This window comes from Larimichthys crocea, chromosome XXIII (genome assembly GCF_000972845.2).
Source record: "Larimichthys crocea isolate SSNF chromosome XXIII, L_crocea_2.0, whole genome shotgun sequence".
Classification (NCBI taxonomy): Eukaryota; Metazoa; Chordata; class Actinopteri; family Sciaenidae; genus Larimichthys; species Larimichthys crocea.
This window is the reverse complement of record NC_040033.1, coordinates 16078113-16094223: the sequence shown is the minus strand read 5'-3', so window position 1 is coordinate 16094223 and position 16111 is coordinate 16078113. Positions and strand designations below refer to the sequence as shown.

The window sequence follows — 16111 nt, the reverse complement described above, 5'->3', positions numbered from 1 at the left end:
TGTATATGACTTTGAATTTCGCTTTTGTAGGTATAGGTATGCTCTGTGATGCTCTGTTTTTGAATGGACCGAGTTTCTTCTTCTCTCTTTTTAAAACAGAGATAAAAAGGATGTCTGTGTTTAAAAATTATGAACCGGGTGAGCCAACCTGCAGACTGTACGTGAAGAATATCGCAAAGCAAGTGGAAGAGAAAGTAGGTGCATTTATTTTACTGACCCATTATGTGTGTTTGTTGTCACTGGATATGATGCTTATTCTGGAGTTTTCATTTACTGCTTAGACTTTTAAACGTCATCAGAATTTGTCCTATTAACTGTTGTTTTTCTCAGGTTTTGCTATAGGATGTAAAGTCCCAAACCTCACATTATCTCTACATACAACAATAGAATCAATAAGTCATTCCTTTTATGCTTGACTGTTTATCCTATTTATTTCCAGGACCTGAAGTACATCTATGGGAGATACATCGACCCTTCGTCACAGAAGCCGAGAGAAACATGTATGTAAACTGCGTTCCTGGTGTCTAACTTTATTTCTTATTGACATGGCTCACGCGTCACTTCACCTTATCCTATCTCAAAGAGCTATTTTTGAACTCTGGCAATTTGTCACTTTCCCCTGAGAGTTTTTAGTAATTCATGCTGACTATGTGTTGTGATATTAATAAGTATCTAACCTGACGTAGCGATCATGAGGGACATTTTATTCGTGCATCAGCAGTACTTCAAAATGAATTTCCACTGAGTCATCAAACCAAGCTTATGTTGAGTAGAGCGCCAGACTCTCAACACAGATGTAGATGATGAAAAGCAAGATGCGACTGTGCCAAAGACACAAACTAAAGTGTGCCTTTTTTCTGTATGTGTTTTTGTTTACTCAAGTTCGTTTGAGTGAATTTTTTAGGAAATTTCTTATCTTACTTGTTCTACCTTGGCCCAGAAATCTGTGATTTTCATTTCAAACAAGCACAACTCACAGCAGGCTTGTAGAGATGCAGCGATATGCAAAATTAGGCTCGATAGTCTTGCGTCAAATTTTAACCATGTTCACAATTCTTTTCTCTTTTTGTCCGAGCCCTCTAGACCAAAAACGGGTTTCTGTCATCCAAGAAGAAGCTTTTTCCAAAGGTCTCCAGGTATAGAAATTTAAAACTATTAGACACTTTACTATTGAATTGCGACTCTCTTTTTTAAATGATGCAGTGTAGTCTTTAGTGGATCATACCATATCAGGTATTCTAAAGAAGTCAGTTGATGAGCCCGAAATGTGGCCTGCAACAAACTAGGTAACCCCGCCCCCTGTGAATAAAGACCTTGTGAATCCGGCTGTATTAACAGGGCAGAGTCTGTGTGGCAGCAAAGAACCAGCAACAACTTTGTGTGGTCTCCAACTTTCTCTGTGTTGTGTTTCTCATTTTGGATGTCCATGGAGAACGTCATACAGCACAGCTGTTCCCATTCACCTCTATTTATGTTGATTTTGTCATGTTGCTATCATAACACGATTTGGTCAGTCAGGCTGGCTGCCGGACTCCTTAGCAAATGTTGGCTATGATGCAGTTTTGTTGTTTGCCAATGAGAAATGGACGAAGAAGAGATTCAGCTGGTTTTGTATTCAGATGTTTCACTGCGAGCAGAGGTGTGGATGCAAATCCTCTTCACACAAAAACCGAGTTAAACAATTAGAAGGCTCGGTGTGTAGTCGAACTGACACTTCCTGAGCTTTTTCGGGTGGAGATTGCACTTCTGTGTTTACCACAATGTAATGTTAGCTGCTTTTATTTGATTGTCTGTTGTACCAAAGTACACATCCTGTACTGAACGACAGATGTACTAATACTCTAGTTTCTTCAGATTCTTAGGTGTCAGTGTTCCATAATTGTCAAGCCGATAACATTTACCTGTAACCCGAATCGCTTCATGTCGACTCGGCTCGGCCACAAGCCTCGAGTGATAATGATGTGTCTCTGCTTTGCTTTTTTTTTTCTCCTCAGGTTTGACATAGTGTTAATGAAGGAGGGGCGGATGAAAGGGCAGGCCTTCGTAGGACTCCCCACTGAGCAGAGTGCAGAGAAAGCCCTGCGGGAAACCAACGGCTACGTTCTGTATGACAAACCTCTCGTCGTCGTATCCTTTTTATACGCTTTTGCAAAATGAAACGAGCTCAAGGAGGAGTGAAAATCCAGGTAGAATATAGATGTACAATATAAAAATATTAGCTCTGTTTGCCGTTATGATATTTTTTTAATTTAAAGGAAAATATATTTAAATGAGAGGAATGCTCATTTGCAAACTTGAGCTGTTACTGGAGACAAATTGGAAAAAAAAAGTGGTTGGTTCTACCTGAAGCAAATTAACCCTAAAACACAAAACAAATTTGAATGGAGATGTACTTGTGGTGTAATATCAACCTCCTGTTCTATATCACCGCACCATTCTACATCGAGAACGGACGTTAAAACAAGTTTTGGGCAATATGTGAAAATATATCCCACAAGTGAGCAATTAAGAAAAGAAACATGTAAACCTGGTCTATACCAGTGCACAAGTGCAAGGGGCAGTTAAGAGGTTGTGTGTGATGATTATTAAGAGGACACCTCCCACCACAGATGTGTTGCTGGCTTTGGTCCTCTGTGCCTTGAGGACGGTGAGGATTAATTTCTGGCAGCCCTGAACCACCACCTGCTCTTCCTCAGTTCAACACTGATAATTGCACATCAACCTTTGAACTTGTCTAATGGAACAAGGCTATTGATTTTGATGGCGTTTTAATGTGCAGCCCATAACCAATTAGTTCGGCTACAGCATATTAGTCTTTAAATTCAAAGAATGGATAATGAAGTCCAGAATACAATTTACTTGAAGATGTCATCCTGTATGGAGCTGTATTTCAGGAGAGGCGTCAGCGCCGGAGCTCCAGGCTACATTTCAAACACTGATTTTTTAGCTTTGTACGTTTGAAGCAAATGTCTGTTTGTGATAGATATTAACATGATTCAGGAGCCCTAAAATTGTGTATCCATAAGACAAAATTCTGCTGGATTTGTGCATGCATTGTTTTCTGTGAATCCTTAAGGCTTCCGTGAATGAATCCAACATGGGAATAGCGGACCCTGCCATTACCAATAAAAAAAAAACAATACAAAGAAGGACTCCTAAATGTAAATGCAATTCAGTGGCCATTGCAGAAAAAAAATTGTTTGCGTGCTGAAAAGGTTGCAAACAGTTGGACTGGGACTGTTTTTGGGGGTTTTAATCTAGTTGGGGCATCAAAAAGCAGAGTAAGGTTCACTCTGGTACAGATGTCTTTTTAAGCAGTTATAGCAGAGGACAGCCGGCCCCAGTTTAGATTCCCTATAATGATTTTTTCAGTGCTAACCTGAGACTGCAGTATGTCACTTGCCAGAGGTTCCCCAAACAGCCTGCTACTAAAATTACTGACCTGAAAGAAAAACCTGCACGGAAACCTAGTAGTTTAAAGTTTAAAGTTCATTAACAAACAGCGCTAGAGCGACAGGCTTTCGCACATCTGTCTCCTCCCCGTTTATTTAACCTGTCACATCGAGGAGCAATTTATCAATCTGCGTGAATGACAGTAGCTGTCACTGAGTAAGTGAGCCGACCTCGGGAAAACAAGACACCCGAACTCTTCTAAGGTCCATTTTTGGCCAAAAGTCTTCTGGCATTTATGAGCAAACAGCTGCGACCTTTTCTTAAATTAAATTCATATGAGGCGGCAAGTGTCACGAGGAAGAACGCCCCTGTGGCTCAAAGATGCTGCATGCTACATGAGAATATGAGTGATATAAATCATCAGTCTGTGGTGAGCCGTCTGAGAACCTGTGTCCAAATTGGCTTTTTAGTGAGGTTGTTGTTTTGGTATTTATCTTTACTGCCCACAGACCTTAACTATAAATTCACAGCAATTTGCCAGATCTGCAAGACCAAAACCAGATAGCACAGATACCAAGAGAGGACCAAAACAACGATGAAACCAACAGGTGAGTGTGACATTAAAGCATCAGGGGATTTGCAGGGCAGTATTAAAATGAATGCTAATTTATGTTATAGTAATCTGTACTGTATGTATAGAACAAGCCTTATTGTAATGGTGTTTTATAATTACATTTGTGTCTATACTTTATTCAAGATACCAAGGCTTGATAGTGTGGCCCAGCTGAACCATTTGTATCCTTATTTTGGCATATCCTTTGGAAAGAACAAAAGAAAACGGGGGCGGTTTATTTGCAGTTATTGTGGCGCAATTGGAACGTAAAACAACTCGACCTGTATTGTAGTCTAAATTTAAACGGACTGCGTGCCTTGCTTTGTTTCTGTAGCTTATTGTATCTTATGTTCTCTGAAACACTTTGTTTAGTGGCGGCTCTGTGCTATTTTGGAGTTTCTTCAACTTTCTCATTATAATCTTCTCTACTTTGTTTGACTGAATTTCAGGTGATGGTCGTCAGATGTCGTCTTCTTTTATTATTAAATAAAAATTATTTTTTATTAAAATGACTTTTGTCATATTTTCTTTCAATCACAGCCTCAAGCGCATGTCACCATTTGCGGGTACACTTCAGTCAAACTATCATAACTGATTATCTTTAGTCCCAAACTTAAAGTCCTGACAGGCGAGTAAATACAGACAGAGGAAGGTATATGAGATCTAGATTGGCTCTGCAGCAGATGGTAGGCTGTCAGCACAGTGAAAAAAAAACAGAGTCCTGAAGAGACAGCAAACAAACCAAACAGACTGCAGTCTGGGAAATTGGTGGGACCGGGTTAGCTTACCTTTACAATCCTTGGCTGGCCCCATCTGTGTGATTATAGAGAGTAAATCTTGGAAGGTGAACTTCTCCCCTCAACAGACATCATAACTGAAGATCTGGGAATCAAATTGTTTTTTGTCGTCTTGGTGTAAGCAGTACTGTGAGGATGAATGTCAATCCCGTCAAGTTTAAGTTTCTAATGTCTGATCAGTAAGATGTTGAATTAGGGGAACACTTTACATTGCTGTGGTAAATGACCACCAACACAATAGCATCATAGCTTCTTCTCTTGTTTAAGCTCGAGCTGAAAAAGTTTCCTCTCAAACAAACTGTGCTGAACATGGAGATGGAGCTTATCAGTACACAAGCTGTAGTAACTTGATGTAGATGTTTAACTTTCTCCAAACCAGAACACAAACAAGTCAATGACAATCAACTGGAGGTCACAACTGCATTTGTGTCTCCGATTTTCTTGTTTATTTTTTATTAGCCAATTCAGTCATGGTAGGTAGGTGCAACCATGGCACTTCCTTGTAAATTAAAGAAACGTTTAAACCACAATATTGAATAGTAGAGTATGGTTGCATTGAAAGCAGTGTGAGTACCAAGGTTAATGTGATTTTCTTCTGCAATCCACGGGCTAAAGTCAGCCTTGTTGAACTTGCAAGTGCAAGTGCGCTGGCGACAGGTCGTGCTGTGCCAGGCGCTTTGCGCACACAGCAAAGAAACGCACCGAAGGTTTCAGTCCATAGTGTTTCTTTTGTTGTGTTGTGTCTGAAAGGGCCATTTGGGTCTTTGTGGTTCTTTATGATGAAGATTTTCAGACAATTTCAAAGACAACCAGTCTACAGTCAACAGTCTTTAGCTTCTCTGGACCTGGACCACATCTTTTTTTTTTTTTTGTAACTTTGAACAAATTCCCTTCAAAAATGTTTCAGTTTGGGGATCCCATAGCTCCAAAACCAAACAAACTACTGGGTTTAAAGATTCAAAATGGAACAGCTCCATTTTGGATCCCTTTCTGACTTTTCTGCATGATATTATTGCCCTGAAATAATTCAGAAAGCAGCTCTGATACCGTGGGCTATTTTAATTAACTGACAAGCCAGAGGAAACACAATGCTCTGTGGCTAACCAAGATTATTATCATAGCTCTTGTTTTGTAGCCTTGGCGGTTACACACATTTCTGTTTTAGATTTGACAGCAGGGGAAAAGTGCTCAAAAGAAAGGCGGATTCATTTTGAAGGAGGCATGTTGCGCCTCAAAAACCTCCATGTAATCGATTTCATTTAACCACCATCTGCTCCCTTACTGAAATTGTCCTGAATATTTCTCCTATTTCTCATCTATAAGCAGTCTGCACACACTGCTATCACCAACCAATCACGAATCAAGGACATAATCCGTTACGATTAATTTACCCTCCACGTGAGAGCGACTGCATAGCTACTAGTTATATTAACAGGCCTGTAATCTGTAGATGCAACAATGTTGGGTTAATGGGAGGTGACTGTGATATCTTCCAGACAGGAAATTGCTATAATTAAACAATTATCTGTGCCTCATTTAATTGCAATATGAGAGCATATGTCTCTAACTGTTATGATGCAACTTTAATCCTTTTATTTACTGCGACGCTTTCCAAGAACATTTTTTTGGGGGGAAAGATTTCACATCATGGTGTATTTGACCTGATTTTACTTTTATGCAACTTTCCTGTCAAATCCGTGGAAAATCAGCCCTGCTCGTGAGTTCAGCCTCACTCTGGTTAAGATCCAGACACACAGGGGTTATCAATCACGTGTGCTCATCTGGTTCGACCCTGCAGCTCATACGTCAACGCCAGTGTGAGGGAGGAGTTCCCATCTGTGCCCTACTCTGCCCGCCATCTCAACGATGACAAATGTGCCACCCGCAGTGGAAATATTGAGAGTTACCAGGACATTTATCAGGTAACATTTGAGCAATATGAAAGATAACCTTTTGTAAGTGGACGCAGATAAAGATGTATGTTCTGCCTTCCCTCCGCACAGGCTCCGTCTCTGGTTAATCCTGCAGCTACCCAGAAGTAATATGTGATAATATGTTTCTGATTTTGGGTTCAACCAGGTGTGTAGTGCGTTTGCTGGATGGAGCTCATGGATTTTGGTGTACATGTGCTCGGTGTTGTAAGATGCTGGTTGGCCAAACACACGTGGCCTATTCTTCTGGTCACTCTGTATGCTACATTATACTTGTACAGATTCAGTGCATTGGTTACCTGTAATCCTTTTTAAACCGTTAAAGTAAATACCAGAAACACTCAAGGCAACATCAACATGCCCCAGGCTACAAGGTATCTCCTAACACCCCCAATGACAACACCAATGTCTGAATTTACCTGTGGGCTTCTGTGCGGTGTTGTCAAGGTTTTGTTGGGTTTGGTGCAATGCAACCTTCTGTTTATACTGAATTTTAATGCACCCACAAGCTGGTATAAATCCGTCAGTCAGTCCATTCCCCATGCCACTGCAGACACACTCTCCTGTGAGCCTGTCTGCTGTGTTGCTTTGGGTTTAGCTGTGTTGGCAAAGTATTGGTTTGTCACATCAGGGACCTTTAATCAGAGACACTTAACATCAGGGAATTGCCCATTTATAGCAATTAGTTCTACAGATAGGTTTAGTGAAAAAAGGTTCTGCTCTGAACAAGCTCTCCAAGAATCTGAGCAGCAACGAGGACTCTGCAGGGACTCTGCACTAATCCACCTCTAAACGACACACATGGAAACCTCCCAGTTGAATCATCCGTGCAAAAGATTTAACAGTTACATTCGAAAATATGTTTCTTTGATAAGATGTTAAAAGGTAAAAAAAATAATTTCAACTCCCCACTCCCCAACACCCCACCACTTTATAGCAGGCGGAATATTAAGATTACGATGTTGAGAAAACAACGTGGTGTGCAACGGGTACATTTTCCCCCGTTTGGTGGGCATCAGAGTTCTGACCCAATCAGCAGCGACATCTGTAAACCCTGTGTATATAAAAGGTCGAGTAGTGCCTGTGTACGATTTTTGCTCCGTTTTCGGGACTAAACGCAGCCACAACGATTGCTTCAACTGACACTAAGGTTCATTTTATTACTTAGAGTGTCTCAGTTTAGTGTCCATTGGGTTGCAGGTCCTCTGGGGTCCTATCAGTCCCACATGATTGCTAAAGCAATTGATAGGGTCATTGACAGGACCCCGGGGGGTTAACAAAAATGAAATACCTTCCTCGGTGTGGTGGAGGAATTAGTGGCAAAGCTCTGTTCACGAATGGTCAACCACCAAAATGCCCTGCTAATGATCCGCATTTTGTTTGTAAAGAAACAAAAGAAAGAAAAACATAATCAATCGTGCTGCTCAGCAAGAGCATTTTATCAAATGTAGTATTAGTGATAACGCGCTCCACAAAATGCAGAATTCTAGATGAAGCAGTGGGAAACCGTTTCTTCTACTGAATTCTTAAGATTTATGATGCACAAAAAAAACAAAAACAATTTTATCAACATTTCTGCTTGTGTTCATTTTAATAGATGGTCTGTGTAGCCGGTGTTTTTAAAAACCTCACATTGTTTATTCCTTCTGTACAAATTTGCTGGTAAATTGACTCATATGTTTGGCACAGGCAGAAGATTTTAAGCAAAGGACTGATTTCTGTTACAAAAACACATTTAATCCATGTTTTAACACGCATCTTAATGGGCTTCATTTGTCAGACATAAATCTATTTCAATTTGGTAAAATACCATTACAATCAGTTTCAGAAGAAGACTGAAACATCAACAACAAGTACATACTAACCCACTACATAGATAATGATTACTTCTTGAGGTGTACTACACTGTATCCAAGTACATTTTGCACAGAGTTCAGCTCCATAATATTATAAGTCATGAGCTACTAGTAAGGTGCAGCCACCGGTGGGATTGAAATATTATGAATGAAAAAGCCTGTTCTCTTTTTTCCAGCCAACATCTATGAAAGCATCTGCTACAAAAATAATACACACATTCTTTCTGAATGTCAGCATATCGTTACCGGAAACCTAGCTGTTGGATGACATTAAAACTGACACTGAACCTACGTTACCTGAGGTTGCCTGCCCTGTGTGAATTAATGTTAGTGATTAATGCAGCAAGACGAGTTTACTTTGCAGCGAGCGATAGGATGGAGCCGTTGGGGAGCACCGGCCTCTCGTGGGCCACAGCTTCATTTGCATACATATGTAAGCGATTAAGGCAGAGTCGAGGCTTTGTTCAGTTTTATAACAAACATTTTTTTGCCAAGAAAACAGTGAGCAGGGCAGTGTAATGGAGATGTAGTATACAGTATAATCTGGAACCATTTTCCTTGACACAGCACAGCATTTTCTCTTTTTTGGCACAACTTCTTTCACATCTGCTCCCAAATAGAATTTCATCTGACCCTGAAACTTATTCAGCTTTACATTCTTTAGAGTCACCTTCCATTTTAGGCTAATTGTAGGCATTTATCATTGACAAATGTACACTGTACAAAGAGCGCCCACTTTATTATTGGATTCAGGTACTAACTCCCCACCTTGTTTTAAAATCTCCACCACAAAAAGAAAACATGGTAAAAGAACAGCAGCAGTGCACAATATGTAGTTGTTGAAAGTGTTTCTTGGAGCTGATGGCAAAACTAATACCTACAAGATGTGCTATAAATTCAAATTTCCTACAGCTTTCAGCTTTCCGTCTTGTCTCCTTGTTCGGTGGTGCATATGTCCTCTTTTCTCTGCATCTTCCATTTTTAAGCACAGGATGTAATAAAACCCTCAGTTTGCCATCTGCCTCTCCCCCTGAGCCATCACTACTCTCATGTACCCCCGCTAGTGTGTACAGTAAATAAATGAACACTACCAACCTGCAGGTAATTTTGATCTAGATGTTTGAAGCTCCTTTTAAGTCATTTATCTTCCTATTCTGATGTTGCCCATTTAAGCGCTTACACTGAATCAGTCACGCCTCAAAACACAGTTTGGCATTTATCTTATTTTTAATCAGCCCTGTGATGAACTAGCGATTTGTCCAGGGAGTACCCCGCCTCTCATCCAATGTCAGCTAGGATAAGCTCCAGCCCTCTGCGACCCTGATAAGGATAAGCAGTTCAAGAAGATGGATGGCTATATAGATTCATATAATTATATTCATCATGTATAGTAACATTTTGTTTTTGCAGCTCTTTGTAAGTGTATAGCCTTCTATAAGAGAAAATATGCAGTTAAATTGATTATAAAATCCCATCATCCCACCAGAATCATGAATGTTATGGAATACTGGAAAGGCTACCAAAATCCTTCTACCAGCACATTCAAAACTATTAATTAATTAATTATACCTCATGCAAACAAGGTATAATCCAAGTCTTAATGCTAAAATAAGCCACTACTGAAAGTGGCTTCATACAGAGATGAAAATCGTATCAATCTACTATTCTTTAAAATGACCCTAAATGGTTGGCTTGGACTAAAATTGTTACCCAGAATCCAACTTGACCACCACATCGTGAATATTTAATGACTGGGCTATAGGGCGGTCTGATGACATGTAAATAAAATTCCCGCCCCTAGATAGATTATGCCACATTCTGTTCACTGTAGGCTTTAAAGTAATCAAAGTGTGTTTTCTGGAAATGCTTTAAATCTCCTTGACCCTGGGGGCCTTCCAGCCACACACACACACACACACACACACACACACACGTCAATAAGTACAAAGCCATTGTAAATGTTCACCTTTAAATGATATATGATGAAATAACAGATAGTTTCCTACAGATTGATAATGGCCATGGCCACTGAGGTCACTGAGGGCTATGATTGTATTCACTGCACGCATCAGTGTGTCAGTCATCAGAATTGGACTAGAATACTCATTCAAGACTGACCAGAGACTCACAGATTATCTGACATGACAGAGTCACAGAATCGATGACAGATTTTAAGAAATGCTTTTGTATTTCACAACTGTAATTTTAAAGAATACATCTAGCGTGGTGCTTTGAAGCTTCGTTGGTGGCCTGCTCAGACATTTATTGGTGTTTTATTCGCATGATTATTTATGCAATTCATCATGTTTTCATCTCGGAGAGACTCAATTAAATCCAGGCAGACAGAGCATGCTGTCTGTCAGGACAAATTAGATCGTGGCATATACATGAGCTCTTTCTGAAAACAATTACTTTGTCCGTCTCGTTGACCTCAGTTTGAACTGAAACCACTATAAACAATTGATGCAACTCAATGAGGTTTTTTTTTTCCTTCCTGGACCAACTTAACGGTGAGCTCTTGCTGACGCTGAAGGAGCAAATAGTGGGAAGACACACACTGCTTACTCAACTCCAGAGTGTATGTATGGTCATCAGTCCAGAGCAAATGTGTCAATTTGAAGGTATGCTTATTCATTATGAAGAGAGTGATGGCTTTTCCATGCATATTTTATGCTTTTAAAGCTTGCAAGTTTCATGAAGTTGTCTGAATGAGTAGCATTGAAAAGTGAAGTGAAGTCATTTGCTTGAATAATTAATCTATAATGTCTTTGATGAGAATTATGACCAAGGTCATCAGTTTTATTTGAGCCACGAGGTTTATTTATTAATCTTAATTGCATATTAAGCTTGTTTATTGTGGGTGCATATGCATGGAATGTATTTCGTACATATACTGTGACAGAACAAAAATCATCTGATGTCCCACCTGAGCTCTTAATGGAGCGGCTTTTTCAGAAGACGAGACAGCTCTCTTAACAAGTTATGCAGTGGAAATGGTGAGAGCACAACATCTTTGTCAGTTATTGCATAGGCTTGTAAAGTCTGCCTCGGTATGTAAAAGTACACCCCGCTCTGCTATAAAGTGCTCATCCCCAATGCGAGTCGCTTCCTCCCTTTTCTGACATTACACCTCCTTTCTCATTGCTCTGCCCTGTGCTGTCCGAGTTGCCAACTAAATCTCAGCCTCATCTTGTCCGCCGTAACCTTGTTTATTCCCAACAGTGGCATTAGCAAAGCTGTAAAAGTATTTATGGGGGTACAAATGCGGGACAGCCAATCTAAGGTAAATCTATAAATCCTGGCTGTTGATTTCTCAGGGCCAGGAGGTGCAGGCCGGTGATCAGTAGAGGTAGAAAGTATTCCCCGAGTGACTCTATGTGACTAACGCACAGAGGCCGAGCAGCATGCCAAGCAGTGCTATGGCGACACTGTTTTGCTTGTAATATGGCCAAGCTGGCCTTCGCCTCTAAAGTGAAACACCGCCTGGCTATCCATCTACCATGAGCTGGTATCATTAGCTAACACCCAACAGGGACCTGACTCAGCATTTGGTGTGTCTGCATCTGTGTGTGTATCACATTTTGCATCCTGTCCTTGGTTTGTTTTGGGGATTGTAGTTACAATACAAACTATAGGGCTAACAATTATGAAAAAAAGCATAAAGAGCACAAGTGTACCCTATATTTCAAAGTGTTGTTACTTACGCTACTGTAAGTAGGACTATTACAGCTGCATTAACCAACCTTTGACCAATAGGGGGCAGAAAAACACATAAACAAGCTGAGATATACAGCCATCAGCAGCTTAAGAAGTTTTTAGAACTGATGTGAAGTTATAAAAAGTACTTACACATTGAAAAGATACAGCAAAATGTATTAGTATTTTGTCTGAGTCATGCTTCTGGCTACCAGATAAATGTAATATTCACTCTTTTTTCCGCTCTCCATCAGCTCCTAGGGAAAATATCTATGGTTTAACTGCAAGATGCCCTGTTACATTCACCAGGTAGTCTTATTCTGTGTCGTTTTGGTGCTGTGCAAAAGCATACAACAGGTTTGTAAAGTATTTTGCCAGATTTGTTCTGGTGTTTAAAAGAGTAACACAGACTATATTTAATGTAGGCCTTTCAACCAAAACAGTTAGCTAAAAGAGGCTAAAAGGGTTATGTAGTGGGGGAGAGTGGATAATTGTCTTTATGACCTCAGCTGAAGCACATAGCAGAAATTATGCAGAATGCACCATTATTTAATACTATAATTGTTCTTTTTTTAAATTGAATTGGTTGCAGATTCCTTTGCTAGCTATTCAGCAAAGTAGTAGAGTTACGTAGCTCAACCCAGAACATGTACTGCAGCTAGATGATTTGGGCCAATCTGCGTGGCTGGCAAATGAATCCAACAGGGAAGTGCCAAAAATAGCAGTTCCTTAAAGAGCCTCTTGAGGCTGGCACCAGAAGTAAGACTCCATAAGCCTTCATAACAGAAGTAAACATGTTTACAGCATGGTACAAATAATGGTTTCGGTCTCTATAGCTAATTTCATGATAATTGTAAGAGGTCATATGTGGTTATTTTCAGTAAACAGACTTCATTTTTCCCACCTCGGCTCCACCCACACTCCACATCTTTGCACATTTCTACCTTTGCTTTGACTAGTTGCTAGTTGTTTGTATCCATCTATGTATGAGGTCTATGATAGACAGACAATTTGTCCCTGGTGTTCACCTACCTTCCACCATGTGCCCTTGTGACTATGAATATTATGCAGTAAACATAGTAGTAGTAGTGCTACAGTAACAATGAGGGACAAGGGAAGGAAACCATAGAACTGCTCAAGGTAACAAACAGTACTCTGTCTGAGGAATACAAACCACTCAAATCAGCAGATGCAATATGTACCCAGTGTTGTTTTTGTGTATTATGTTTTATGAAAATAGGTGGAGATAGTATTACTTTCTGATAATGGGATTATAGTAGACAATAGATGTTGTCAAAGTTGTCAAGATCTCTGTTACTGTTGTAGTCAGTCTTCTAAAAAAGATTGTCATACTTACTTACTGTCAGTGTGTACAGGCTTTACTCACTCTTTCGGCAAAAGTAAGTTGAAGACATCTTTTCAACCTCAGTCAAACTTGTTTCTTCTTTTAACCTTGTGCTCTTCTCAGTATCGTGCAGGGAAGGAGCTTCCATCAGCTTCCATCTCTAATAAGATTTACAGAGAGTATAGCAGAGAGAGCAGGGTCATATGTCTTGGGAGCTCTACCCTCAATATTGGCAAGGAAATCAATGTGGTGAGTAAACCTACCAGCACAGTTTGCAATCAGCTGCTAGGCCAAAAGTAATCACTGAATTGAAATAATCCTGAAAGGTTTCCCCGTTGTAGCAAAGTTAATAACAAAAGAGTCATCCAGGCCTACGCCTTGAATTAGATATTAATCCCTGTATCAAGAATAATTACCAGAAGGGTTCAGAAACAGTGACCTTGCAGAGCGAGCCTCTCTGGTTGTCCATCTGGAGTCATTTCAACATTCAACAGGCGCCTTGGTTCCTGAATGTGTACTCAGTGACACAATTTGCAATGGGACAATATAGTTTCCCACTGCTTAATTCTTTGTACTACACTGTCAGAGAATAGTCCCTCGGCAGCCAGGAACCTCATCATCAACAATTTCTCTCTTGTTTACATTCATTCTGTCTAGATCTCCACTCATTCCCATCGCAGCTCTTTGTAAGCCTGCGCTATTGTCACGGTTTTGATAGACAGTCAGCCAACAGTCACTAATTAGCTGTGAATATTAGCTGTGTGCAGCTCTGGAAATTCCCTTCTAATACTCCTTAATGGGAGTCAGGTCATTTGTTAGTACTACTAGGGCAGATTGAAAGGCCTTACGTGTATGCACTCCCATTGAGCTTGCACATAAATCCTGTGTCTTTGCTGTTTTATTAATTAGGAGCCATAGCCAGCAAAGCACGACTCCTCTGTGAGGAGGACCAGTTGCACTTTATTCCTTTGTTCCTGAGCCTGTCTTGGTTTGGAGGGATAAGACAAACTCTCTCTGCCAGTTAACTGTCAGACAGCTAGGTCAGGTCTTTGTCAAAGCTCCAATCATTTTCCGTTTATGAGAGGCCAAGCAGAATCGGCTGCATTGCAATCCCCCCTTGTTTGCTTCTCCAAATGTAATTGCGATTTATTTCGCAATGCTGAGAAGTAAACACGGCCATATCTCACAGACACCATTCCATGAAAACCCATGTGTTGTATATGAATAAGTTTGATCATGTCCCACCTGAAGGCACTAAATGGATCACCAACTAATAACTGATCAGGTGTTTTTATCATTATTATGATTATTATATTTTATTTGGTGAGATGTTATCTCAGCATTCATTTAAAATGTGGATACTGTTTTATGTGATTTATCTGATGATTGTTCTTTTATTTTAGACGAGACTTTTAAATACATTTGTGGAAATATTTGCTTAACCTTTGATCTCTATTATAATGATTAATTTAAGGGAAGAGACACTCTTGAAGAACAACATGGCAGAGGCTGTTATGCTTAAATGCACACGCCCTTTTCATGTTGTTATCCTGTATGGCTACTTATATGTGGTCATACAGTTAACCTTTAAAGAATGGTTTGCACCGACATATAAAATTTGCATAATTTTTGTCCAGTTTTTAAGAACATCTGCAGAAAGGAAATGATCCGAGAAGATCCCGAGCATTCCCGGTAAAACACAGTTTCATCAGTACAGTTGACACTCTGAAGTTGAATGTTGTAAAGAGGTGACAACTTAAATTGCTAACAGCTGATAGTCAAAGAAAGTCAGCACTGTGGGTTTGTTAAAGCAGGGGAAAATGTCTTGTATCAATGTATTGTAGGTTATAGAGTTGATAGCACGTCATCAAAGGGCTAAAGCTTAGAAGCTGTTTCCACAAGTGTCGGAAACAATATTATAGTGTTTTGAAAAAGTCTGCACAATAGCTGCAGTATCATACCTTAAAATGTCAGTTCAACTTTAAACTTCCAGTGTTGAAGATCTTCTATTATAATTTCTGCAATTTCATCTGTGTTTCAGATACAGCGAGTTCATGTTCTACCTCCAAAGCTGCAACAAGGGGAGATGCAGCTTCCTAAACAGCACTGACCAACAGAATAATCTACCAAACACAGTGTTTTCCTGCTGTAAAATGGTTTGCAGTACATAACTGCTTATCTTTCATGGTCTTTGAGTACTGACAGCATGTGTGAGTGTGAGTATATGTGTGAAAGACAGAGATGTCAACCTCAGTCCCCCACGTCCTTTGTCCTTTGATATTGACACAGGAATCCTATTAGTTAGATGCAGGCTTGAGGTTATCCATCAAAAATTCTGCCCATCGCTCTCAGCTTCAACGTGTGAGTGTGAGTCCTCTACTTGGCCCTGCGTTTGTAAAGCAGCAGTAATGATCATGGAAAGCCGGGGCGAGAGATCTATCAGGTCCACCACTGAACTACAGGCACATCAGACGAACAGG

At 40.1% G+C, this 16111-nt stretch overlaps 1 protein-coding gene across 4 annotated transcripts in view; it reads left to right on the top strand.

The window, feature by feature from the left end:
* rnpc3 (RNA-binding region (RNP1, RRM) containing 3) overlaps positions 1-4221 on the top strand; it is a 16445-nt gene extending 12224 nt beyond the window's left edge. For all 4 annotated transcript variants that reach the window (XM_019274817.2, XM_019274815.2, XM_019274816.2 and 1 more), the window contains exons 14-16: positions 1995-2127; positions 3924-4001; positions 4151-4221. In XM_019274817.2, the coding sequence (XP_019130362.2) occupies positions 1995-2127; positions 3924-3992 (202 nt within the window). In that variant the 3' untranslated portion in view covers positions 3993-4001; positions 4151-4221. The remainder of the gene's footprint in view (positions 1-1994; positions 2128-3923; positions 4002-4150) is intronic.
* The last annotated feature ends 11890 nt before the right edge of the window (positions 4222-16111 follow it).